The sequence below is a fragment of the Phasianus colchicus genome, chromosome 3 (genome assembly GCF_987193195.1).
Source record: "Phasianus colchicus chromosome 3, bPhaCol1.hap1.1, whole genome shotgun sequence".
Classification (NCBI taxonomy): domain Eukaryota; kingdom Metazoa; phylum Chordata; class Aves; order Galliformes; family Phasianidae; genus Phasianus; species Phasianus colchicus.
Genome location: NC_143438.1, coordinates 69,057,729 through 69,085,659, shown reverse-complemented (window position 1 = coordinate 69,085,659; position 27,931 = coordinate 69,057,729). Strand labels below are relative to the sequence as shown.

General features: G+C 36.9%; 1 protein-coding gene across 2 annotated transcripts; it reads right to left on the bottom strand.

Moving 5' to 3' along the window:
* Nucleotides 1-662: 662 nt before the first annotated feature.
* Nucleotides 663-27,929, bottom strand: CPNE3 (copine 3). 2 transcript variants are annotated; one of them, XM_031590963.2, is made up of 16 exons: nucleotides 27,808-27,929; nucleotides 20,074-20,213; nucleotides 19,452-19,631; nucleotides 18,278-18,352; nucleotides 17,801-17,872; nucleotides 16,894-16,977; nucleotides 15,228-15,317; nucleotides 11,892-11,990; nucleotides 10,065-10,151; nucleotides 9,457-9,516; nucleotides 7,978-8,111; nucleotides 7,502-7,556; nucleotides 7,356-7,407; nucleotides 6,663-6,796; nucleotides 4,232-4,468; nucleotides 663-3,265 (listed from the first exon to the last, which is right to left on the bottom strand). In XM_031590963.2, the coding sequence occupies exons 2-16, from the start codon at nucleotides 20,203-20,205 to the stop codon at nucleotides 3,155-3,157; spliced, it is 1,602 nt and encodes a 533-aa protein (XP_031446823.1). In that variant the 5' UTR covers nucleotides 20,206-20,213; nucleotides 27,808-27,929; the 3' UTR covers nucleotides 663-3,154. The 2 variants fall into 2 exon arrangements, with proteins under 2 accessions (XP_031446823.1, XP_089993909.1); XM_090137783.1 differs by lacking the exons at nucleotides 663-3,265; nucleotides 4,232-4,468 and adding an exon at nucleotides 4,475-5,532.
* Between the last annotated feature and the right edge of the window lie 2 nt (nucleotides 27,930-27,931).

The window sequence follows — 27,931 nt, the reverse complement described above, 5'->3', positions numbered from 1 at the left end:
ATTTGTTGGGTTTTCACAGAAAGAACACCATGCAGCACAAGACACCTCAAGATACGCTCCTTGTGTAAGGTGCATTAAACCTTCTCAAACTGATTTTACCCTGTGGATTCTTCATTTGTACAGAAGCTGAGTGAATCATTCTAGAGCCTTTACATGGTTCACTAAGGTACTGTATGGCATTACACACCACTGTAACATTATGACTCTAGTAAGACTGAGTTTCACAGTAAATCATCTGTCTTGACTACACCTGAATGTCAATGAAAGGTCATTGGGTTTAAAATTAAAAATAAATAAATCTCTGCACTTCTCTACTTAAAACATAGATGCCATGGAGAAGAAAAAAACTTGGAAAAACTGATCATAAGTGCATATTTCAGCATGGATGAGACAGTCACTGCTAAACTATTCCAATTTCCAACTATTCCACTGCTAAACTATATCCAATTTCAGAATATCACATTGATAACGTCAGTACATTATGTTTTATGAAATACAGACTGCACATTCACAACCACCAAGTAAGAAGGCATTTTTCCCCTCTAACAAGACACATTTATCTAAGCTGCTCAGCCTACGCAATACTCATCACAACAATTACAAAAACAGTATTCATCGTTCCAAAGAAAATGCTGAATACAAAAGCACGACAGAAGACAATACACTGAAATGACAATTTTAATGTATAGCATTGTAAACCAGTTAGCTTCAGAACTGAAATACATATGGAAAATACTTTAAAAAAAAAAAGAAAAACAAACTCTGGTCACAGGTTATTTCGCTGCTGCACATATGTATATATTAAGCCATTAAACAGCAATAAGCTCGATTACAAAGACTGCTATATATTACTTTTATCACAAGGTGGTGCAAGTGATCTACAAGCACATACACTTTTCAGAACTTAAGACAATATTTTGCTTAGTACTCTCAAGATAATATGGCATTTTTCACATGTAAAAACAAAAATCAAAAAGTGGCAAAATGAGAAGATTCCCCTTCCTCTTGATCCAATTGGTGCATACCTTAGCTCAGAATACTGCTTCAGCCTAACATGGAAATTTCCAAATTTTTCAACATGCTTTTAGCTGCATGCTCCAAAGAAAAGAATACTTGGAAAACGATTCTAGCCATTGTCAGGTCTGAAACATATTTATATTACAAAGCATAGAGTACCTTGAAATTAGGCATTATTGATAAGCTATTTAATTTCCTAAGCTCAATGAATTCAGGAATAAGTTTTATTTTATACACAGCAGATGATTTACTACAGTTATGCTTATTAACATATATTAATGCATTTAAATGCACTTCCACAGCAACATGAGAAGAACTGTGACATAACTGAGATGCAGCATCATTTTTGGCAGAAAGCTCAAAAGGAATTTTTGAATTCCAATCAGTAGTACACATTCACTTCAATGAATCTAGACAAAGCACTAATACCCCATCTTGTTTGCTCTCTGTCTGCATGGAGCACACGACTGTGAAAGATAACTGGTGCAAAATCATACTTTATCAATCTAAAGCAGTGTGATTTAGGTTCATAACTACTTCCTTGATACTAATATTGTCTGTTGCAGATATAGCATGACAGTTCATTATATCTTATGTATGAAATACTAATGCATTTGCACTTCAGTTACAAAGAAATTACTCCATATATTTTTATATGAGCAAAACATGAATTATATATATAAAAAATATGTATGAATGTATGTATTTATTTATTTATTTATTTTTTTAAGAGTGCTTGACTTAATACAAAACAAAATATCTTTCTTATATCTCAGTCCTAAAACAATTTAGGTCCCTCTTCCAACAAGAAAAATTGATGATTGGTAACTAGTCAGCTGTGTATGGAACCTTTGGACCAACCTACAGGATGTATAAAGCAATCTCAATACTCATCCATTATCGTTAATGCATTAACATGAATTCAGATTTTTGGCAGAATTATGCATATGTGGAGAAAGAACAGTGCAACTCCAGCAGCCAGAAAAGGCACATACACCATAAACTGGTGCCACCTTGGGTGCCCAAGAAGGTTAAGTTCAGTTTTAGCTCATTCTGTTGTAACATGCTACAACTAGACCATCCAAAATCCCAAAGATACTTACTTATAACTTCCTGCTAGGGATGGAAGAGGAAAGATTATTTTCTGCAGGCACTTTTCACTAGCTCTTGAGAGCTCATCAGAAAAATGTGCGACTCAAAATATGACAAAAATCAATATAAAGTAGAACCAGCTTTGTATGATAACATGCAGTTATTAAACAGAGTTTTCCAGTTAAAATGTTAATTTCTACCTCCTGATATGCCCTGGCCCTTTAAAGATCAACAGGCATATGACTGTCTCACTTAAAGGAGAGAAAGTTACACCTGAACTTCCTGTTTTTTAAGTGAAGTTCTCATTCACATATATGTTACAGCATCTACAGTAGTAGCCTCAAGGGCCAATAGTATTTTTCTGAGATTTTTAGACATTTTGCCCATATTCACACAGTCTTAGATCTAAGGCACTGGTCAAAGGCACTAAAGTAGCAAATTTGATGTATGCAAGGAGGACTTCTACACTTTGTTCTGGCACTCATGTAACTATATCAATACCGTAATACAGTTTTCTTATGGTGCTTTAGCAGACACAAAAACATGAAATATTACAGATTTGTTGCAGCACATACAAACTTACCTGCTTGGAGATATGCCCTCTTTTTCACATCAGATTGTTTTTACAATCACCGAGAAATTGCATTGCTTGGTGTTGATCCCCACTCAAGAAAGTAACTGATCACTCTCACTGGCCACATTTATCAAACAGGCAGGCATTCTGCTCTCCATCCCCTCTCTCTGCATAGTCAATATCTCTGCATCCCCTCTTTCTGCATAGTCAATCTCTTCTTTTCCCCCCTCTATTAGTTTTCAAAATAAAACACATCCATGTATGATCTATCCCATAAACATACATTGAATACTAAAACAATTACAATTTTGGACCTCAGAAGACACTCTTGGCAAACTGTTTTGCAGGAAAAAGCTAACACATTACCACAGAGGTGTGCATATGTACATATATAGAGTATCTCAAGAAACAAAGTCTGTAGGTACACCAAGTAAAGAAGGCATGAAGACTCAGCTTCCCCACTCAGCCCACTCACTTTGCAGCAGAATTCTTAGGAGGTTGCAATTTGTAGGTGCTGAAGTAGTTCACCACCTGCTGAGGGACTTCTGCCAGGACGCACTGAGCCAAAGCTTCTTTCGGAGACTTAAAAAAAAATTAAAAAAAAAAAAAAAAAAAAAGAGAACATCAAGTTTCCATCTCTACCAACTGTTAAAGGAAATCCTAAGACAGGCAGTAAGCATCTCCACTACTAAGAGGAGTTAACATCTGACATTTACACAGTACCCTTGCAGGATAAATGGAAGTTTCTTTTTTATATCATATTTACTGCAAGATAAAACAACTGTTGAAAATAATGCCACTTTTTCTAGTAATAAAAAACATTTTATAAATAATCATACACAATATTGATATTGCTCTCATTTCAGTTTATTTTACCCATCCCAAAGAAATCTTCAATTTTTTGTTTTTAATTCACTTCTCCTAGAGATAGGACTTCTACATGTCAGTCTATGTAAATCTGTGCATATTTTACTGGGTTGTACAGCATAAAATCAAGACTCAATTGATTCATATTTTGGGGAGTGAGAGGTATATACATATCTTTCTTTTAATGAAAAACTACCACTACTGTCTTTCTTTCTACACACAACGTCTAATGATGATCACCTTACCAACTTACACTTCAATTCCAGCCCACATTAAAACGTGACACTCATCTACATTTAGAAATGGACATGACCACAATAAGAAACATTTTTCCACAAGAACAGAATCACAGTAACGTCTTCCTCCAAAATGAAAAACACATCCTCTTGTGTAATCTAATCTCAGGGGGCTTTACAATGGTCAGTCACCTGTAACAGCTTGTCAGAAATGCAGTTCCCAAACCAGGCATGCATTCTTTAAAACATGAATCAGCTCACCTAATGGAAACTCTACAGATGCTAAAAGTCTTCCGCTCTTACTTTCGAGCATTTGATATATATTTATCTCAAACTTCAGATCTTTTTAAGGTCACTGCAAGAGCTCAGAACTGTATATAGGATATCCTAGCAAACCTACCATGCCTTCACAGTTTTTACATACCACACCATTAAAATTACTTACATTTTGGAACTTCCTAAATGGCACAAACTGGACTATGTCTCTGACAGCTGGTTCTCCTGATGAAGACCTAAGAACTCCATTGTCACCATCAAGAAATTCCATAGCATCAAAGTCTGCTCCTCCAACACCAACAATGATAATGGACATGGGCAATTTTGAAGCATTAACTATGGCAGTTCGAGTTTGATCAAGGTCTGTTATAACACCATCCGTTATGATCAGAAGAATAAAGTATTGCTGTCAAATCAATAAACACTGTGTTATGATAGAAAGAGACAACACATGAGGATATGTGCTTAGAAAACACAAGCAAAGGCTATATACTGTCATGATTTTAAATAAGGTCATTGCACCCACTGAAGTTTACAAATATTTGTGTTTTTCTCAGGCTTCTGTACAGTCCAAAGCAATTGATTTGGACAATAAAATGTTCTAATATAAGTCATCCTTCAACAGTCCTTCCTGAAAAAACAATCCCGTCACGCTTTCTTTCCTCTCCAAAATCCCCAAATAAACCCAAATAGCATATCTTCCAAGTAGCGTCCTGAGATATGAGGCAGTTTATTGAAGTTCTGGACAGAATACAGATTGCATTTGAAACTCTCATTTTTTTTCCCCTTCTGGTCTAACAGTACCTTTATGAAACGCTAACCTTTGCTTCATTCATTTAAGAAAGGATGAACAGGAGAATGTGACCAAGAGAAACAGAAAAGGCATCTTTGGAATTACTAACTCTTAATATGGTCAGCGACTTGCACTTGCTTAAGTCACTCTGAAAGTAATGCCTCCTGTTTATTTCCATGGAAGCTACAACAGATACAAAGAACATACACAATTCAATAGAGCAAATTCCCTACTACAAAACATTATTTTTCAACACACTCACCACTATTAGCTATGTATTTTTGCCAGCAGTGAACAAGAGCCTTCATGCCATGCTCACAAAAATCTGTACCAGTGGAGATGACCCACTGTTGCACAGCTGCTATGATGGCATAGTTCCTAGAAAAATGTTGCAAATGCAGTTCATCTTTCATAGGTTCAAAGAGAAGGAAGTCAGAAGACACCAAATCTGGACCATGCATTGGGTGTAGTAGGACACTCCAGCCAAAATTGACAAAGCACTCTAAGGTCTTCAAACTAGTATGGAGTCCATTGTTATCATTTTGCAAGATGGAGGTTGCTCTTCTCTGGTCTGATCCGTAGAAATTCAAGCCTTCAGCTTTGTCAGTGTCAGGATGTAGTAGTCAGAGCTGATGGTTTGTTTGGGTTCCAGGAAATCCAGGAAGATCACCTCTTTCCTATCACAAAAGGCAATGTGCATCACTTTACCAACTGAGCAGTGTATCTTAACCTTTTTCTTCGATGGGGAATTCATATGTCACCACTCCATGGATCACCATTTTGACTCAGGCTCCTGGTGGTGACACCACATCTCGTCACCAGTAATGATGTGATCCAGGAAACTGTCACCTTCAGCCTTGTACTGGTTCAACAGATCCTCACAAACTTGTATACAGCGTTCCTGTGAACAATCTTGAGACTCACCAGGCCCAAACATTGCAGTATTCCAGCACAGCCACCATTATTACCAAGGCCGTTATTTAGCTCTGCACACAATTCTCTGGTTCTAATTCCATGATTTGTGTGGATGAACTGATAATTGCTCTTCATTTTGTGGTGTAGCAGCTGTACACAGTCATCCAGAGAAATGGCATGTTTTTCACATCACTGTAATCACAACTGGAATGCACAACTCACCACCCCAGTGTATTAAAAATCACTGCTTGATTTCCATAAATGTTCAGCAAGCATTAACATCAGTGAGTGCATGAAGGAATTCTACGACACACCTTTGCATCTAATATGGAAATGTGGATGAAGTAGTTTTGTCAGACTGCTCCCTGCTGCCATCTGTCATATGGCAACAAAACATAACAGTATATTGGTGGGGAAATTACAACCTCTACTGCCATGCCATCAACAATTGCCTCTAACATAGTGGGCCAACATAATAAAATAGGAGGCATTACTTTCAGAGCAGCCTTTGTTTTAATATGTAACTGGGTGGAAAGGGCAAGGTACACAGCACCATTTTTTAATAAGGAGAGTTCATTATCTATGTTAACATCCATTTACTATCCCTGTCTTCTCTTGTTTATATGATTTTGAGTTTTCAATAGAAAACGCCATTAAGATAATGTATGTTTTTAAGTATCAACTCTGAAAAGTTTACTTTGATAATGAGAATTCTGAACAATCTACTAGAATAAGCTAGATTTTATCTAGTTTCAAAGATAGCAAAAATCAATTCACAAGGTAAATGGACAGCTGATAAAACAGGTACACTTACAAGCTTAAAAGAAAAATAGTACTTATAAACAAGAATAGAAAGAAAATTGAAAAATAAATACACTGATAATGAACTTACAGACGCTGTTTGCTGCTGTGTGGCTGCAGCAGCAAATCTTGCCACATGATTTATAATTGGAGAAAAATTGGTTGGACCATATAACCTCACTTGAGGAAGACAAGCACGATATGCATCAACAATGCCTTGGATTCCTAGAGAATATAAATAGTTTCAATATACTCCTTGCATAATAGAATATGTTGTAGCACTCAATCTTTCTAAAAACATTATCAGTTATCTAAAGTAGTGGTGCAAAGATTTACAGCCAACCATGATGATAAAAACTATTCACAAGTAATGGAAGCTTGGTTTTAAGTCAAGAATAGAAAGGTCAAATACTATACGTCCAAGTACATGCAACTAAATTTCAGCAGTTCTCTTTGTGGTAGTTAATGTCATCAGAGAGCCCGTGTTGAACAGGCTCTCACAGCATAGTACTCAAATTAGAAAAATCCACATCAGCAGAGTTTACCTATACTGTGACTCTAGCTGTTAAAAAAGGTTTCTGCAAATCATTTCAGAAGAGAGACCAAATGCTATTTCTGTTAATTAAGATGTAGGTTATAAAATTGTTTCCTGATAATGAGATGACTAATCTCATCTAAGTAATGTGAGCAATACGTTTCACAGTTCTCTTTTCGAATGCTTTTTTTCATCCTTTTACATTAGACATTTCATTCTCTATGTCTGATGTTACTTTCTGCCACTTACCATTACAGAATGGGTTTGATGGGTTAAAATTTATAGGAAACTCATGTGACACCTGTTAATACACAAAAATCAGTCAGGAACATACATACAATTCCTTCCTAAAATACATGTTTCTAATTGACTTATGAATTTCCATGCTCTATTACCTGATAGGAAGGAGGAATCTGTGCACCAAATCCAAAGACTGGAAACATCTTATCTCTAAAAAGGCAATTTTAAAGAAAATGAAATTACTGTTTTCCTCTAAAAGCTGTCCTAGTTCAGTAAGTTTAGACAATTAGTACTGCCTTTGGTCATTAAAAATGCAGTTAAGAATTAAGAGGCAAAATGGGGTGCAGTTCTTCCTGTAATTGGTTCTACGAACAAAACCAGTTTTTAAACACCAAATTGGAAAAAAAAAAATCAAACACTTATTTAAATTAATGAGGCACTTTATATCACAGATATAAAAGCTTTACTCGTCCTGCTGAAAATACAAATTTCCACTTGTAATTATGTCATTGTGCAGTAACTACAGAGTCTTCTTTAGCCCTACGTTCAGCTCTAAACTTTCACTGGCACATCTGCTGGCTACAAAAATCTATTTATACTCTAAACAATAACTTAAAAAATTAAAACTTACGTATCATAATCTTGAATGACCATCCCTACGGACCAAATGGCTGTTAAGTATTCATTAACTCCATCAGGGCTCAGGTAGTGAAGGGAGTCGGGAGAGCGTGGATCTCCATTGGAACCAGTGAAATCTATTCCCACCTGTCAAATGCAGTATTCAAAACAAGCTGCTGTTTGAGGTGAAAATGTGCATCTAATCACAGACAAAGCCAAAGTAAAAACTACAAAAGAATTATAAAGTGTTATTACAACAATTTAACAGGCCCAATACTTAAATGCAAGTTTCTTGGAAGTTTAAACACACTTAAAACAATACCACCAGAAAAAAATAGTAGAAGCCCTACATGTCTTGGAAGCACTGAAATTACTTCATCTGTCAGGTTTTTTGGCTGTGTTTACTTTCAGTTACCATTCACAGCAGCTCTTCAACAGCTATGAAAATAAGTTGTTTCTTGTCAATTACCTCTTTCTGCTCAGATGTACAACTAGACAGACCCAATGGAAGAACTATTTATAGACCTTCTCTGACCTCAAGAGGTCATCATCTCTCCACTGATGATGAGGCACTTATGTGGTATTAGTTTTGTGAACTACAACTTATAAGCCAGACCCCATATGGTGGCTTCTGGATTTTACCTTCCTGTAGCAAAGGGTCTTGAAAACCACAATCCTGGGCAAAAAGGTAAATCTTTAGTTAGGATGGGGTTGGCAAGCAGGAGAAGCCGTTATGGAAAAAAAACAAAAACAACAACCACCAAAACCTGAATAAAGACTGAACATCAGAGAACTCTAAATTTGTCCTTGGTTTCCTTTCACACAACTCAGCAAGTCCTTTCTGAAAATAATCACAGGTTTACCTTTATACTGTGAGTAAAGAAAATTTTTCCTAAACAAACCAAATAGGACACTGACAAAAGTGTCTCCTTTGCACTTGGTTTACGTGGCAAGGTGTTGCCAATAGAGGGAAGCTCTGTAAGATGCTAAATAATGCTTCCAGCTGGCTCTGCAGCAGGGGAACTATGTGAGAAAGAGACTGAACTGTCTACAACCCCCTTTTCCCAATCATCCCTACACCACTTGGTAGAGTGGAGGCAGAAGAGTCAGAAACAAAGCTGATTCTGGAAAGAGCATGTAGAAAGAAAGTATTTTTTAGTTTTATTTATATTTATCGCTACCTTATTCCATTTTTAGCTGGCAATAAATTGAATAAACTTTCCCCAAGTCTATTCTGCCCATGATGATAATCAGTGAATGATCTTATCTTTAGCTTGACCCAAAAGCTTTTCCATCTTATTTTCTCACCCTGTACTTCTAAGTAGGGGAGTGATAGCATGGTTTAGTGACCAGCCAAGATTAATTCAATACACTCCTCCATGGTACAGAACAAGATCTTATAATAATCAAATGAAGAGCACAGGCAATCCACAATACACTTCAGTTTGCCCCCAGAGTTTTGAAATTGTTCTATAGAGAGGATTTAACTTACTGTGAAATTCAGCTGACACCCACCCATGATGTAATCAAGGAATGTACATTCTACTACAATCTGAAAACAAAAGATAGAAAGTAATTTTTTTTTTGAAAGGGAAAACAGTAAATATTGTTGGAACCACTTCTGAGGTTTCAGATTTCTTATCTTCACTCATACAAATCACTACTTTCACTCTATCAGTATAACTCTCACTGTAGTGAGGATATTTATAGTCAACACTATCAGCTACACTTTTATTGAAATCAGACTTGTTCCAAAGGTTCTTACAGACAGACAACACAGCAACTCCAAAAGCGCCATCATTTATAAAACATATTAAGACTTAGCAGATTGAATGTGTTTCAGGAATGGCCTTACAAATTGGTAAGCAACATTCAAGAGAATACTAAAGGGGATGGAGGTGGGAGACACTCTCAATGGCAGACATGGTTCACATTTACGTCTCTCTGTTCCTTATATAAACCAAAGCCCTTAAACATTTACTATGTCTGCCAATTCTACAGATTTTGAAGTTTGTTACAGTTTCAGGATGAGGTATACTTGGTGAGAGCTGTAATGCCTGAACAATCAAAAACAAAGTAATACCAGAATAGATTACTGACCTCACAGTGCTTAACGCTCACAATTCCAGAGTTTTTGTAGTTTTTCTTCTTTTGTCTTTTCTTCTCATTGATGCACTCAAATTCAACCTGCACAAACACAAAAGAAAACAGAAGTACTATAAATATTATTTATGCAACACTTTCAGAACTTCTTTCCTCTAGCACCCATACATTTGTTTTAAAAATGCATTTTGTTTCACTATCGAAAGTGAACACAGCCGGCCCAATATCAGCAAGAAAAATCCTATTATTCTCCTATCAAAAAACAGACAACTCTCTTATCAAAAGCATGCAAGAAAGTTTATTTAGACAGCTGTATTTTAACTATATGAAGAAACTCAGTACAATTTTCTGAGGATTCTGCTGTCAAAGGCATAGCAATTCAGGCAAATCACTACTGCTCCCACAGCAGAGGCAGTTATATAATGAGATATAAGGTATACATTTATGTTTTCCAAAAACTAAACTAATACCTTAACTACAAGGTGGGATATGTAGCTAGCTATGTTAATGGCAGTCACTACTGTCATAATGTAATGCATTCGGTGCGTAAGTAGTCTGAGGAGCTATTTCATAACATCCGACCTGCTGTCAGAAAAACAGGCTCCACTTCTGTGGTTTAAATTAAACTACATTAAAAAAAAAAAAAAAATCACCCTGCAATTAATCTCAAGTGAAAAAAGGCACTGGGTACACTAACCAGGTTAGTATCTGAGAATTCTATATGCCTCTTCTTTATTTCTCCAAGAAAAAAAAATCTTCCAATGTAGCTAATACCATGATTGTGAGAACCGAAGAACACACTTGGGAGTATAGATACTCCAATTCCAACACACACTGGAAATATTTTACAGATCTTATCAAATGATTCAGAAGATGTGAGATTAGAAATTAGTTCTTTTCAAAAGAAAAAGTATACTGCATAATATTTGTGTTATCTTGCATCTTTACTCCATATTACTGAGACAGTGAAAATAAAGGAAAATATATATAGGAAAATATAAGGAAACCAGAATTCTCTGCAAATAACACAGAAAATTAAGAAGAATTAAATGGAACCCTGTAGTTAGTCAAAATGAATTCCGGAACAGATATCAACAAGAAAAGCAAGGCTCAAAACAACAATTAAAAAAAAAAAATCTAGACTCAAGACTGACTCCTCATCATTAACAGCTCTGAAGAATTTAGTACAAATACAACACTCTAGATATTAGAAAAGTACAGACAAGCACTCAGTATATCTTATTACTGGCAATGCAGGAGTGATTCTGAAGATTTTCAGAATAAAGGAGAAGATAGTAAAATATTTTGGCAAAATATACGTCAATAAAGCAAACAGTTTACTGCTATGGTTATTATATCTTCTTTCATTTTTTGAAATGGAAACTGTTTATTAAAAGGTTTGTAACTCAGAACATTAAAAGCAAATTCACTTTAAAGGAGAGCTAATGTCCAACTGAATTATGCATTACTGTTGTTAAATGTCATACTTCACATATTTTTTTTTTTTTTTTTTAAACCTTTGGAAGTCAGATGGGAGTTACAATTAACGAAATTCATTTGTGTTGATGGTTAGGCACTTAGATACTTATTGTCAAAAGAAAAAAGAAAAAGCACAACACAACTCTAGCCTAGATATTAGGACCAGAAAAGCAGATTCACAGTGTAAATGCTGAGACAGCTTCAATTACAGTAGTATTGTTCATCTGTAGCATAACACAACTCAGGTACCAAAAAAAAAAAAAAAAAAAAGTGATGTAAATTTTGTTCTGAAATTAGTAGAACAGCTCAAAAATATACAAGTAGTTTAGGCTATGTAAGACTTACAGGTGAGGACCGAGATGCTTCCTTCAGTTTTGACATCGTGGTTTGAAAACTTCCTATGACATCATGAGACCCATCACTATCATAGTCATAGCACTCAACCTAAAATGAAGCATTACCCACTGTTATTAACAGAAATAAGCTTACAAAAACAATATACAATGCAATGGTATTTTTACATAAGCCTGAACATACAAAACATTCCTGGAACTCTTACATCACTGACTTTTTCTTGTGTTGCAGACTTAGGTTTATACAAGCATTTAATGATCACGGATTTCAACAGGGTAAAAGCCAGACTACCCAGTTGCAGATCCGATCCTCCATTGAAGTGAAGAGTTGAGAATGCTAAATAGTGTCAGGTCTCAAGCAAATTTAACATTGAGTATCTAGCTTAAAAGAAAAATTGCTGAATTGTTATCTATCAGGATAGTTTTATTCATACTTAAACAGTGCATTAATCTGATAGATAACTCAGAATTTGTAAGTATATGAAGGTTCAGCTTTAAATGTAGAAAGGACTTTATTTTTTTCCTAATACTAGAAAATGTAAAGCATCTCTGATCCATGCTTCATGGATCTGAATGTCAGCTAAAAACCCCTCCTTGCCTGTGTTCAGCATTTAATGGTAAGGATTCAGTATTCAAATAATTCATCTTGCAACACCTCCAAGACAGAAAAAGGAGAAAACAGACTTTTTTTTTCCTGTTTGAGAATATATTAGTTTACGTGAACATACTTTTGATCACTGTTACTTTCACCATAATGACTTTATTTTTGAAATCTAAAACTCCAAACATTCCCCAATTAAGTAAAAATCTATGTAAGTGCACACACTAGTTCCATCCAGTTATGATATTTTACTGTAATTTTGCATGCAGACATGCTAGTTAACTTACTGCAATTAATCAAATTATAGAAAAATAAATTTAAACCAATTAAAATATTAAAATCAAGAGTCCAAGAAGGAATTATTTTTGAAATTAATTTTGAAATGATACTTAAAAAGAAAAAATTCAAGAGTATGAACCTATATATGTATATAAAACCACACAGCTATTTTCATACTTTCAACACTGAAAAAGTCTTGCTATATTTGATAAACAATTCAATTCTATTGCCACTTCATTTGGGTGTTACAATGAAAACCAAACAATGTGAACATACAGGTCTGAGTTCCTGAGAGAAATTATCTTTCAGAAAACAAGCAACAATGCACAATAATAATGAAGCACAAAACACAATGTGGAGATTCTAAACTGTGGAAAGCATGCCTCAATGTTGCAGTTTGCACTACCCCTATAACATTCTGTATGCATTAATAAATAAAAAAAAACACGCACATGCACTCAATAGCAACTTAAATCTCATGTAAGCATCCACAGTACCAACAGACTGATGTTCATTGCAAATGTTAGGTGTACTATTTTGAATGCCATAAGTAAGCCAATCAAATAATTAGCCAAGAGCTTTGGTACTTGAAATCGAAAACTGAAGACACTTCTTGAATCAAAAGTTATAGTACTTGTTCACTGTTAACACTTATTTCATTTTTAAGAAATTAGTTTGTCTTGCTTGATATATTCAATCCATTGCATTCAATTGACAAAACTTAGTCCAGGCAAGACAGAAACATTTATTTTATTCCATGTATACTCTCTTGAACACATGGTAACATTAAGGAACCACATGAAAAAACTGCTTAAGAATTTTCCCCAGCAGAACTTGGCATGCATGCTCCAAATCAACAGCTTACATTCTCAGCACAGAAAAGCATCACTGACTACAAACACACTCCAAAGAACACAGCAATAAATCCAGAAAACAAAGAGTCAACTTGGTTTGTGCATTGCTGGGAATACACAAACCAAGCCATTGAATAGATGAAAAGCAACTCATTAAGAAAAAACTACTTTTACTTACTATGACAAATAGCCCATTATGTACGTAACTGTGCACATATAAAAGTGTTAAAGCATTATTTAATCCTTCAATAATATGATACAATTTTGTTTGCATTTTAATGTTTCAAGTGATAGCTCCTGGTTTTCTAAGTTACTGCATACCAGAAGCTGGAATTCAGTCCCCTGCCTGTTTGCAAGTCAGTATCAACTCCAAATAAAATTGATTTCCTCTGGAAACAAGCCTATGCTTCTGAGGTAAGATTCCAAAAGAATTCATTTAATCAGTGGTCTTAGTTTTACCAGAGATGTTTACTGGAGAAAAAAACAAACATATTTATAACATATTCAGAAGCAATTCAAGGAAACAGCTATTTCAAGGAAAAGGGAAAAAGAAAGAAACAAGAAAAGAAAAATCAAAGCAGCAGCAAAGGAGGCATGTTCTCAGGTTCTGCACTTGTGAAACTGTTCATTAGGCTGCTTTATAACTATGTATTTAAACGTATACAGGTGCTTGTAACATCCACATCTCTGTGGCTGTTAAGCATTTTCCAGGACTGCCTCAAGCCACAGTACTAATATCAGTCACATGCAGTTCATGTTCTCATTTGCTTTTCCCCAAAGAACAGAAAGTACAATGGTTTCATTTGTTGTTGTTATTGGGTTTTTTTGTTTGTTTGTTTATCAAATGCTAAAATAACAGGCTCCTATGATGTTCACATTAGCTTATAAACAAAGTTTTGATTGGCTACTTATCTTCAATTCCATCCTAAACTATGGAAATTCCTGAAGAAAAACACTCAGAAGTTAAACATAGTTCACTCAAGGTAAGACTTGAAATGCCAGAGTTAAAGATAGTCCTTGTAAAACTGACTCCATAGGCTTGGTTAACCTTCTGACAGAAGGTTCAGTTTCACCTGAAGAGAAAAGCTGCTTTATCTGGAATCTACAAGATGATACACCTGGTCCACATCGGTTATCTCAGCTTGCATATTAAGAAAAAGTGCAATGAATTAATCAGGGAGCAAAATAAGAGTTTCATTAGTGTTAGCATTAGTATTGCACCAGTTACAGTGATGAACCATAGCACAGAATAAAGCATGTTCTAACCTTTACTATGCAACTTTCACTGTACAGTATCTTAACGCCACCAGTATTGGCTGATGAAACATTATAACTGTAAAAATCGAAGTGACAAGCTGACTTGGTCATTCCAAAGCCACTTAGGGTTCAGACCATCAAAGACCAATTATGAGTCTGAAATTGCAAGATGCGAGATTTTACTTTTTTCTTCCCTCAAATGTGCCTATACATAAATGACTTTCAAACTGATAAATAACAAAGGCTCTAAGACTTCCATTTGTTTTCAAATAAAAAGAAACAGTAACTAGAAGAACACATTTCCCATTAATTCATGTATATATTTCTTGTATATTACCTTGATGGGCTTGTCCATGTCACTGTAGCACAGAGAATTGAGAGAGATTTTAAAGGGCCTCCAAACAGGATTCAAGTTGTTTTTAATAACCTGGAAGAAAAAAAGCCAGATGAGTATAGTTCTCAAGAGTGAAAAGGAGTCATCTACAATTGGTCATATCTTCATACAATGATTATTGTGAACAAGACTGTTGACTAATGCTGCTGTCAATAACTTCCTGAAATTCGAATCCTAATGTATAGGATATAAATAAATAAAACATTCTTAAAATGCAGTATCATTGCCTAACAGAGATGGGATCTTTTCAACTCTATTTTCTAGACTGCACTGTGACCTACTATCCAATTCAAGTACACTGCAAAATCTTACATTTCTTTATACTTAAATATATAATGACATTATTACTTTAAAATTCCCCCCCCCCCCTTTTTTTTTTAATACAAACAACATACACACAAACACAACATACCAAGAAAAATGTGGAAAATTATTACATTTCTGAAGACAGCAGTGCCCTGGAGATTACTTTTCACTCCAGCCAGTGTTTATTCTGAAATGCTACTTACAGAAATATGAGCAATAACAGAGCTTGAGGACAAAAGGACACCTTACTGCACATGGTCTCTCAAGCTTAAATCTAATCAAGTGATGTTTAGGAACACCACTGGAAGTTCTTCAGAATTTGTCAACCAAAAACTGTCCAGATACAAGTAATAATGATTTTATAAAGCAAAAGAAAACAAAACAAAAAAACTCATAACAAACAAGAAATACTTAATACCTTAATTAATGCTTAATATTTACATTTCCAGCATTGCTGATATTTAGAGGTACAGATATTTATTTTGAAAATCAACATAATAAATAATACAAATAAATGAACATGTGTAAATTAACACAAAAAGATTTTCAAGATCTGTACCATACAGAAATAGTCTTTCAATCAATTGCAGCCCAGAACAGCAAATTCTGGATTCATTATTTAAACTAAAGATGACTGAAATCCTTGTGGAAAATATACTTTTTATGCAGAAGAATGGCCTTGTGAGAGAAACTGGTTTTATAAGCCTCATACAAAAGAACTCATAATTCAACATCTGTCTCACACAAATATGGTCACACCCCTATCAATGTGCACACTACCTAGCTTTTGACTAGGGCCTCAGCTTACAGTAGAGTGAGACATTCTGAACCTATTCCTACCCTGTCAGTCACTGCCATGGAACCTCTGCCCCTCCCAGCCAGAAGGCTGCTGCTGCTTACATTTTCTCAAACTACACATTATCCTTGACATGCCCTTGCTATGCAAGCATTCAGTATAATTCCTTTAATTAGTAAGCTAATCCAGCTAAGCGACAGTGACATGAAAGAGCAGCACATTCGCATGTCCAAATTCTACATTTAGAGTAGCACTTAAATGTTTTGAAAAGGAACTATATACAGTCTTGTCTTCTAAATTACAGAAAGTTCTAAAAAAATAGATGGCATAAAACAGGTCTAAATTAAGGTAAACTTTCTGTCCTCTGAGAAATCAGTGGAACAGATGAAATGACTTCTAACAAAACCACATGTGAACTACTGGGTCATACTCTTCTGGTTGTAATGCAGTATGACACACTGAAAATCAAAGAAAATCAACTCTAGGTTGCTAGCAAAAATATCCTACCTCTGTTCTGTGAACCATCACCCAGTTTCCATCTGCAGTCTGCTTGTGGAATTCCAGATAAGGATCTGACTTTCCAAAAAAATCCTGTATTTGAAGAACACATAATTATCCCAGAACAGCCTGTGGCATAAACACCATTAAATGCCACTTAAAAAACACTTAAGGTAAAAAAAAAAAAAAAAAAGTAAAGTAAATATTCAGGGAACAAACACTTCATATGAAGAAATGTCATTTTGGTTACATTACCTCTTCTGAAAGACAGAATTTCACTTTAAGATAAAGTTCTGCTATGACTACATACTACACACCCAACAGTTCAAGCAAACAAATACTTAGAGGAATAACCATTAGGATACATAGTAAGTAAAGCTTTGATCTAATTAAAAAAAAAAAAATCATAAATCAGCCAAGAAAACTGATAATACTTTTTCTGTTATTAAAATTACAATAAAATTTTGTTTAATTTTCTTCTTTTTTTTTTTTTTCTAAACACAAGCACTTTACAAGCACCAAAACATTTAACAGATTTATACACTCTAACTGAACTTTCTAATATTTTTTAGAGCACTAACTGGTAATCAGTTATATAAATATTCAAGTCAATGGATATACCAAAACTCCCTAACCTACATAATCAAGCATAACACCACCCATTCAAATAGAGGAGTGCTGTCCACAAAATATCCCTACAACACACTCATTAAATTTATAAAAGTTATCATTCATTTGAACACGTGCAGTGAAGTTGCTCTGAAGCTGTCTTCCTTCAATTTCTTTTTTTACTGTAAGCAAAAATCTTAGTTGATATAATCAATTGAGCAAAAAATAAGACTGAACATTTTGTTTTGTCTTTTGACAACATTTTGATTTTACTGCTTTATCAATAGAACAGCAATCACTTAAATACCTTATTGTCCAATTTCCTTGCTTCTACTTCAAATAAGACAACTCTGTTATCCTTTACTTCTTCTGCTGTAATCTAGATAAGCAAAAAATAATTATTTTGTATCCAGAAACGATAATTTTCTTAATCTGTTCACAATACTCCTAAAACAATTTCATTTTAAAAGTCACGTTTGCTCAGAAAGAAACAAGTAAAAAAAAATGGGGCGGGAGGAGCAACAATTTAGTTTGACACTGGGATCCACTAAAGCAATGACACTACATTGAAGATACTGCCAAACGTAATTATTTGGACAGATGCAATGAGTCAGAAATTGAGCAACTCTCCCTTTGGATGACAAAGAAATATTTGTAGAGAAAAAAAAACAAGTATATGACATTATTCATTGCACTGTAGATGGGATATACTGTGCTCAAGACTCTGCATAAATGCAACAAAACAATATTTAAGGATAAATGCTGAAGAATGCTATTGTCTTACCGTAATACTTCCTTTTCCAGCAGGTCTGCCATTTCTAAGTACTAATGGTTTTGTTAGGGTCTTGCTAGAAACTATCTGCCAAGATGAAATTTGAGTATCAAGCACTGTTAAAGCAATTAAACAGATTTCCAAATAAATGAAATAAGACAGTGATGTATTTTCATTTTAAGAGCTTTTCCTTTATCGTGAACATGACAACAGCACTGTATTTATTTCCCGTGGTTTCCTATAGGTCTTGGTATACTTCAGAAGTCAAAGATACCAGTGCAGCCAAACACACACGGAGTTTCAGATAAAACTGAAATAAAATGCAATGCAGTAACACTGGATAAAAATTTCTTACATTCCATTCTCAAACTGTTCTCAGAGTTTCCACACACTACTGTTCAACCATGAGTCACTTTTCACAAACATCTTCAGTAAACAGATTCATGAAAACAATACAAACATGCAAACAAATGTCACCTCTCTCTCTCAACAGTGTTTCTAGATGGCTATTTTACACTTTCCAAGCAACCATTTCTAAGCACATCTATTAGTCCTAAAGGCATTTCTTTAAGAATGAATTATTAACGAACTTCATTTCGCAATGCTGGCAGGGAGGGAAATCCCAAGAAGACTCTCCTGAGAAGAAATGCCTTCAAAGGATGCTTTAGGGACATCTTTTAAGATAACAAAGCTGCTCAAGTGCAATAGAACCAATAGTGTAAGCTGGCAGGGAAATGAGAGTGAAATCTATTTACAGTTCAAAGTAGAAACAGAATCATTGCCTGCCTTGAGTGAAAAGCAAATTACCAACATTAATGTGGCCTTTATGAACACTCATATGTTGCTACACACCAGTGTTGTTGTTTACAAAGTGTATAAAAAAATAATTTGAGTTTTAGTCTAAGTAAATAAATAGCACTTATTACTTTGTGCTTATTGATATTCCACTTACTTTCAGAACAACAATCTGGACAGTCATCATTTTAAAGCAAATTTTAAGGCAGTATATCTGAAGAGCTATTGCAAAAAAAAATATAAACTGAACTGAGATTTGAAAAACAATATGGAAACCTATTTGGGACTTCTCCACATACACGTGAACATTGTGATAAAGTTAAGGTAAAAGTGCTAAATGATTTGCATTTACTTTTATTTTCTTAGTTTTAAGGGAAATCTGCATACTTACTTGTCCCAGTGTACATTCAAATTCTCCTAGAAAGTCATCATCAGCCAGTTCAATGGTTTTGTTATCAATATCATATATTCCAAATTTAAGTTTCTGAACAAGCTCAAAATAGTAATCAACTAGAAATTTCTTCGAAAATTTAGGGTTCAAGGAATTCTTAATTCTTTCTGTGCGATCAACCTGCAGTTGGAAAGATAGCACTTAGAATTTCATGAACAAACTACAGACATATAACACATTATGAAAGGTTGTCAGAAGTTCCTGTTAATATAAGGACATATCTTCCTACGAACCTTTTATCAAATGCAACTAGCCACAAAATCCACTGCTTTGTTATCTGCAGTCTTGTTTTCCTTTGCTTCCCATAATGAGCATCTTTCCTGCACAGCATGATCACCATAAAAATAACAGACTATCAAATGACTACGTGATCATAGTTTGGGAGTACTTCATTTCTAGAAGTACTTTTATACACTCAGAAAAGTCCTGTATGTCTTGGCTAGTGTATGTCAGGTCTATGTATTTATTGGAAACAATAATTAGCATTATGCTCCCATCCAGTTAAGAGGTCCAACAAGCTAGACCATATTTCTAACAGATTCAAGCGAACATCACACCGTACCTCATACCACTGATGACCACTCATACTCTGGAGAAGAACACACAGCGGGTCTGACTTGGAACCAACATCCTTATCCAAAAGATTTGTGCAGGCAATACTCAGCTCCACCTTAGTCACACACTGTGCTGCCATTTCTTAAGCTAGAAAGCAACAACATAAACTTATTTTAAAAATGGATTAAAAAGCAAAAAAAAAAGGGATTGTCACTGTGAATAAATTATTTGACTGATCATTAGAATCATTAGCTTATCAGGAGTGAAATTCAAGGCTCTAAATGCCATTTTAGAGATTTATGATATACCAGCATTGAAGCATCATATTCTTGGCTTTGCCATATGGATAAAACTTCAAAGTCTGCAAATATGAAACAAGATTGAGTGTCTTAGAATGCTTGAGGAACAAAATGCAAAAGGGGAAATACCACAAAGAAGGCACAGTGGCCTGACTGCCAACAATAAAACTTAACAAACTTTACATTTCATCCACATTCATGTGGATAAAACCCACATGAATTCCAGCAACTCAGGATGTAGATGTCAATAACAACGCAATGAATTAGAAAAAAGTAATATTAAATACTCCCTCATCAAACCTTTTTAACAAAATGCTGAATTAATAAGCACAGCAGGATTAGGAAAAGAGTTAGGTGGGGAAGAAGACTAGGTGATTTTTGCCCCAGTAAATCTTTAATAACAACAGTAATTTTAATAATAGGGGTGAGCAACTTTGAAGTCCAGTAACAGCCAAAAATTCTTCCTGGAAATTCATTTAAAAAAGAAAGAAACGAACAAAAACCAGACAATCTGATAGCTTTCTCACATTTCCTCTGAAGTGTCAATTATCTTCTACTGGAACTGCAAAAATATACCAGCAAGTATTTACAAACATTAAGAAACAATGAAGACCAATGGGGAAAACAAGCATTTGCATGTCAAACCGGGTCTGAGCAACAGGTATTTTCTATGAGACTCTTAATTTTACTTTTCAGGAATACAGTTGCCTATTTCCAATGTCTCCTTTCCTTGGCAGGTGAGCTCTACCTCAGACTAAAACTTCCACATCTTCCCACTAGCAACTTGCCTTGGAAATCCCTATAAAGACAGGGAAACTAGAGCAAAGACAGTTTTGGAAGTCCACAGCCCAGGCACAATATCCAACTGCATTAACTTACTTTGAAAAAGCATGAGACAAGAAGGAAGGCACAGCATTTGCTTCTCCCTAACAAGTTCACTTGCACTATATACATTACAGTGCACTTGAAACTGAAACTCTATTTAACATCTCTTTTCCTTTCACCGCGCTTATATTGCTTCTAACGCAAATAAACTTCTTTTTTTAAGAGCCAAAAAGGGAAATGAAGATGGAAAAGAGGAACAATGAACTGAACACAGAAGAAAAAAAAAAAAAAACACTGTAGAGAGTTTTCCTGAGGCTTCTTCTATTCCATGAGAGCACAGTTCTTACACGGCTTCTCCATCCCCACATTGCTACCTTGGAGATGGACCCTTTAAGAACCAACAAACAACAAAACTAAACACAAAGAACTTGCAAAAGTACTACTGAAACATCCATACACATACATTATTTCCAAAAAGAACATCAGATTTACAGAAATCGTCCTGCACCTCCCAAACACCTAAACACAATTCCATCCTTTCACTCCCAAAATTTTACCAAGTTCCAGCCGCAGTCCTTGATGGAAAAAAGTCAAGCACCAGATTGCAAGCATATAAGCATCTAAAGTTATGGTTCCTAGGCTTAGAAAGCATACCTTTAAAAAGCATTCTGCTTCTTTTTCTACTGTTATTTTCCATTCCTACTGCTTTCCTGGCAGCCGGACAGAGCTCATTACCAGTTAGTGGCTTTGCCAGTCAGTGCACAGCAGAGCATGACTCCTTGATGGTTGCCTCCAGAAAAACCACCTTGGCTGACAAAATGATGCTCCAACAGCCACTGATGCTGCCACAGATAGTAGAAAAGCTTTCAGGAAATGCAACAGAATTCAAACTTGGACTGAGGCATAATTCTCAAGTCTTGGGTAATGTTTCCATAATCACTCATAATAGGACAGCACTCAGCCTAAAAATCTGGTCAACTTTTTCTACTCAGCCTGAGTGTGTATGCCTCAGTTCTAACACCATGAGTATATTCTCAAATGAATACTTCAATTTTGTGAGGTGCACTCTTCTTCCACACAGCACTGAGTTCCTCCACTAAGTATCTAATATGGAAACAAAACAGATTTAGCAAAAGAGCATCCCTTAATACAGAAAAAAAATAAAAAACAAAACCTTCATCAAAACCTTGCTGTCAGATAAGTGCTCTGCCTTTAAAAACTTGATAGAACACAGAGCCTGGCAAACTGCAGTCTCTTCAGGATGGCAGAAATAAGGAATCACAGCTGCACTAATAGCTTACTTCTTGAAACACCATTCCACAACACACTAAGGTCTACTAGGCAAGCCAGATGCAAAATACTCCAGATGCGTGACAGGATTATTGCAGATTTAGGATTCTGGAATAACTTCACACAGACAGATAATACTGTTTGGGATCCTGCAGAATGAGCTGACAGTAAGTTACATAACATGAGACATATTTATTCAATTAGCTGTTATTACGAAAGAAAACATCCTCCCTGTTGGCCAAATACAACCCAAACCTCTGCCTTTCTCTATCTGTTGGCTGTTTGTCTTGCAGATAGGGTATGCCTGGTAGCACACTGGGATGGGGCCAGACGACAGGAATGAAATCAAATAGTCCTTTCTTCTGAAACAGATTTTTTTAGCAGCAAAAGCATAACAGAGATGCGTTTTTTCATAGTGTCTGCTATCATAGAATCATAGAATAGCTTGGGTTGAAAAGGGCCACAACGACCATTGAGTTTCAACCCCCCTGCTATATGCAGGATCACCAATGATTAGACCAGGCTGCCCAGAGCCACATCCAACCTGGCTTTGAATGCCTTCAGAATGCTATGCTTTGACTTTCAGAAAAAAATAAGGTTGATAACACACCAGTGTTTCAGTTGTTGCTGAGCAGTGCTGTACAGAGCCAAGGATGTTTCAGTTTTCAACTTCTCATACTGACCTGCCAGTGAGGGGGGCACAAGGAGCTGGGAGGGGACAGAATCAGGATAGCTGACCTAATCTGGCCAAAGGGATATGCCATGCCATATGGGATTCACATTATGTGGAAAACTATAAAACTGTGTGCAGACGACTGAGGGAGGCAGCCACCACTTGTGTAGTGGCTGGGCATCAGCCAGGGTGGTGAGCAATTACGTTGAGCCTCACTTGTTTTATAAATACATATATTATCATTACTGTTATTTCTTTCTTCCTTTTTGATCCTAGCAAATAATTTTATCTCAACCTAAGAGTTCTACTTTCTGAACTTCCCCCTCCCCTCCTTCACTCTCTTCCCCCTCATCCCACTGGGAGGAATGGAAGCAAGCAAAAGTCTGTGAGGCATTCAGCTACGTGCCAGGTCAAACCACAAGACAGGCTCCTAAACCCAGGAAATTCTGGATAAGGGAAGACCAAACCAGTAAACAATACAGTGGAGCTTGCAACATGCAGATTCTGAACTCCAACAACACAAATTCACATGTCACAGGGGAGATTTTATTCCCGACCCTACAACAGGCATAGGCAAACCAAGAACATGATTAGATCAACTAAATACATTACACATCTTCTTCCCTGAGCTGCCATAATGAAAGCAAACCTCTAAGTCATGGACTAGTCTTGTCTTGTAGTTACTGGACTCATCTATTAGAGCACTTAGGAACTGCCAGACTGCAGCAATCATGTCAACGCTGCAATACCAAAGGAGAGTTGAGACTTGCCCAAACAGTGCTTTCATGAAAGAGCAGTGGTATGTTCCTAAAAGCAGGTGCTTCCCAATCTGATAAGCAGAAACACCTAACTTTAACAAGACAAAAGGACACTCTGTGTGATCCTTCAGCATTTTTTTCATCATTGTTGCACAGGTAAAGAGCACAGAATAAGAATTTTATTCCCATAAAATGCCACAACAGCTGCAATAAGCTGACAGCGAGACTGTGACAAATGCAGAAACTGCCCATTTTTCTTCTCTCTTTACAATCACAACACAGCTGATAAAACCATGTTGCAGTAGCTGATGCAGTGAAAAGCTGAGTAATATAAGCATATCAAACCAGTATGCATCAATCTGAATCATCCTGTATCTATTCTAAGAGTCACACAAAACCCCAAACACAAGTTCCTTCTTCTGACATTCACTACTTAATATGCAGGAAGGAACATTATTGTTCTTAATTGAACACATGAGATTGTGCTGATAAAACCATAATGACCACACCACACATTTTACTGGGGATTATGCAGAGGAAAATATAGAAGCTACTTTTCAAGAAATCTGAGGCATATGAGTGACACATTGTTTGCTCTATGGGCAATGAATCATCTATTTATACAAGCTTCATCAGGCAGTTTAAATATTTATCTGCTGAATTGGCAGCACGCTGGTGTAACAAGTCAGGCAACTATTAATAGGTAGCTCCTATACATAAAAATCTATCATTAAGTTGTTTTTTCCAAATAAAAAAAAAATGCTTTGCAAAGACCAGAAACTATTGCATCTCCTGTTTGCATAATGACTCATAAATGGTCATTTTGAATTACCCTTCTGTCAATCCTTTTTATCCTGCATTCATCCTTCAGGTGTATTTGTACAGGTGAGGGCTCTTCACAGCACCCTCCTCACACAAAAGCTTTTCCTATGAAATTTGGGAGATGTTTTGATCCGAGTCAGCTAGTCTATAAAAGGCAGAAAATTAAGAAACACAGACCTCCTGACTTCAAAAAGATAAGTACATTTTTTTGCTTTAACAAAGAGAGCACTCAAGCAGAGGAAAATCTATTTCTTGCATATATTTGATCAGAATACTTTTATACTTCATTGAAAACAATAACTTATACAACACAAACATCTAAAATTATGCATTCTTTATTCAGTTTCTAGGTGTAGAGCCACTGATGGACTTCAGATAACAAATACTAGAAGAAAAACTTGTATCTCATCAAAACTGACTTTATTTTATTGTGGAAACAAAGTATCAGCAACCCCATGTTTTAGATTAACCCTTCTCAGACTCAATTTCAAGCCTAGCATGTTGTGACTGCATTTCAGTTAGTAGATATCAATTCTTTAAAATGGATTTATGGTGACTTAGCTCAGAAGTCTGCCTGTCAGCTTCTCAGCAGACAGCTACAGCTTCAGAAGAAGCATTGAAGTGTGAAATGAAGGGAAATTAAACCAAAGAGTTGCTCTTCCTGCGTATCAACATAACAGATTCAAATGCATGTGTCTGAGACACTTCAGTTCCTCTTAAAATGAGTAACCTGCCCACGACAACATCACTGTAAAGATTATTAATAGGAGGCAACAGCCTTTGTTACAGGAAAAACAAACAAACAAAACACAAACAGTCCAATTAAGTAATAAAAAACAACCAGCCAGTCCTTAAAGATTTTAAGAATAATTATGTAGCTGTCTTTTTGGCCCCATTTATTGAATGCTTTTCTCTCCCAATATGATGACAGTGTTTTAAATTAAGTGGAATCAGTGGCCTGTAAGCTCAGAGCTGGGCTTTCACCAAACCTGTGCTTTCCAGAACTGCTAAATGTTCTCTAGGAAAAAACAATCAAAACACCATACAGAGAGACAGGCTGGAGAAGTCCAACATCTCCATGCAAACAATAATACTAGCTTCCAGCTGCTAGCTGGAGAATTATACTTTACTACAGCATAGACATCGTGCAAACCCTCCTGTAGTCAAGCAGCCTTTCTCCAGTCAGCTGCCATTCCATTCTCTCTAATACCAACTACGTACACTCAGCATTTATTGCTCCTGGGAGGCAATGCACACGGTGGCTCTGAACACACACACACACACACACACACGATCCCTGGAGCCATTGGGTGAGTGCCCACGCACTGCTCACCTACTGCGTGGGCTTGCTGATAACTCTCCTGGGTGTGAAAAAATCCAGGAGTTGCCACTATCACCTAATGAGAACTCATTCATCCGGCTCAAAGGTGGTGACACACTGGAACATGTTGCCCAAGGAGGCTGTGGGTGCCCCATTCCTGGAGTCATTCAAGGCCAGGCTGGATGTGGCTCTGGCAGCCTGGTCTGGTGGTTGGCGACCCTGCACATAGCAGGGGGGTTGAAACTAGATGGTCATTGTGGTCCTTTTCAACCCAGGCCATTCTGTGATTCTATGATTCTGATTGTGCCTTGGATAGAATAGTGAGTCAACACACGCATCAGGATCCAGATGCAACATAAGGAGGATCTATAGGAAATAACCCTTCAATCATAGAAGAAAGTCTGATCCAAATCATCAAGACAATTTCTTTAACAGAAATTCTGACACAGCAAGCCAGACCCAAAATAAAAATCCTTCAGAAATCTTTTGATTGTTGAGCAGAGTCACCCAAACACCTGAGAAGAAGTTACCATTTCATTTTTCACTAAATAACAGGTATTTCTTAAAGGATACCAAAGCAATGACAGAATTTACCTTACTCTAAATCAGAACAGAGACAAAACTCCACCCCAGGTAATAACATTAAGCTGATCCCCCTGCAGAGATGAGATTTTAAGAATTAGCCAAATTACCCCACATCTACCCCCCAGAAATGGATCTTCATCACACCTGTGCAGTTACAATAGCTTGCTTCCCTGCAGCATTAATTCTGTTATACATAACACACACACACAGAGAAAAAAAAAAAAAACAACTCTGAGTTCTCCCTAAGATCAGAACAGAAAAACAAGGACTTGGGTCTGGTTCTCACTTCTCTGCATATTTTTCTTGCTTATTTTTTCTGCTTCTAATGAGTACCACTAGCACAGTGGTTCTGCCTGCTCTCTGAAACAAATCACACCTCTCCCGCTGTATAGGTAGGTGGATCTATATGCATAATATAAAAAAAAATAGCTATATAGAATGTAAGTTAATACTTAAAAACTCAAGTGGAAAGAAACCCCACCTAGGGCTTAGCTTGACTCTAAATACTGCTGTTTTCACACACTCTTTTTGTACCATCGTTGGAATTTCTTTAACTTGAACTTCTGGAGCCATGAAATGCCCAAGAAACGAATGTAGGGAGCAGTGCTGAAGGACTGTTTTCACACTTTGAATATGTGCCTACAGAAGAAGCGGAGAGCTCTCATGTTTTAACACTACCCTAGCCAGTAACACGCAACGGCAAAAGGAAAAAAACAGACAACACTGTTAGAACAGCTCCGTATGCAACAGATCTCGTTTGTTTAAGGAAAGATGACAACGTTGCCAAGCTCCTCTCTGAACCCGGAGGCGCCGATAAAGCAGCCTTAAGAAGAGGCCCCCGGGCCTCGTTCACGCACGGGCACGCGGAGCTCCCGGATCCCGGGGCACAGCCTCGCCCAGGGGTGCCGCTCGCTGCTGCTTCCGCCGAGCCGCGTCCCAACAGGAAGGCGCGCACCGCGGCCGCTCGGCCACAGCCGGCGCTCAGCGCTCCCCTGGCCTGCAGCGAGCGGGGTGCCCCGGCCCTATCCCGCTGCCAAGCACCGCCCGGGCCGGAGGCGAAGCAAGTCCCACGCCGGGCGGGCTCCGGGCCCCACAAACAGCGCCCGATCCGGCCTCCCGCAGAACAGCCGCTGCCGCCGCCTCCCCTGCACCAGAGCCCTTCGCTCACCTGCGGGGCCGGTTCGGGGCCGGCGTAGCGCTGTGCGGACCCTCACCCCGCGGCAGCTGTGGCCACGCCCGCACCGAAAGCGACGGGACCGCCCCGCCCCGCCCCGCCCCGCCCCGGGGCACTG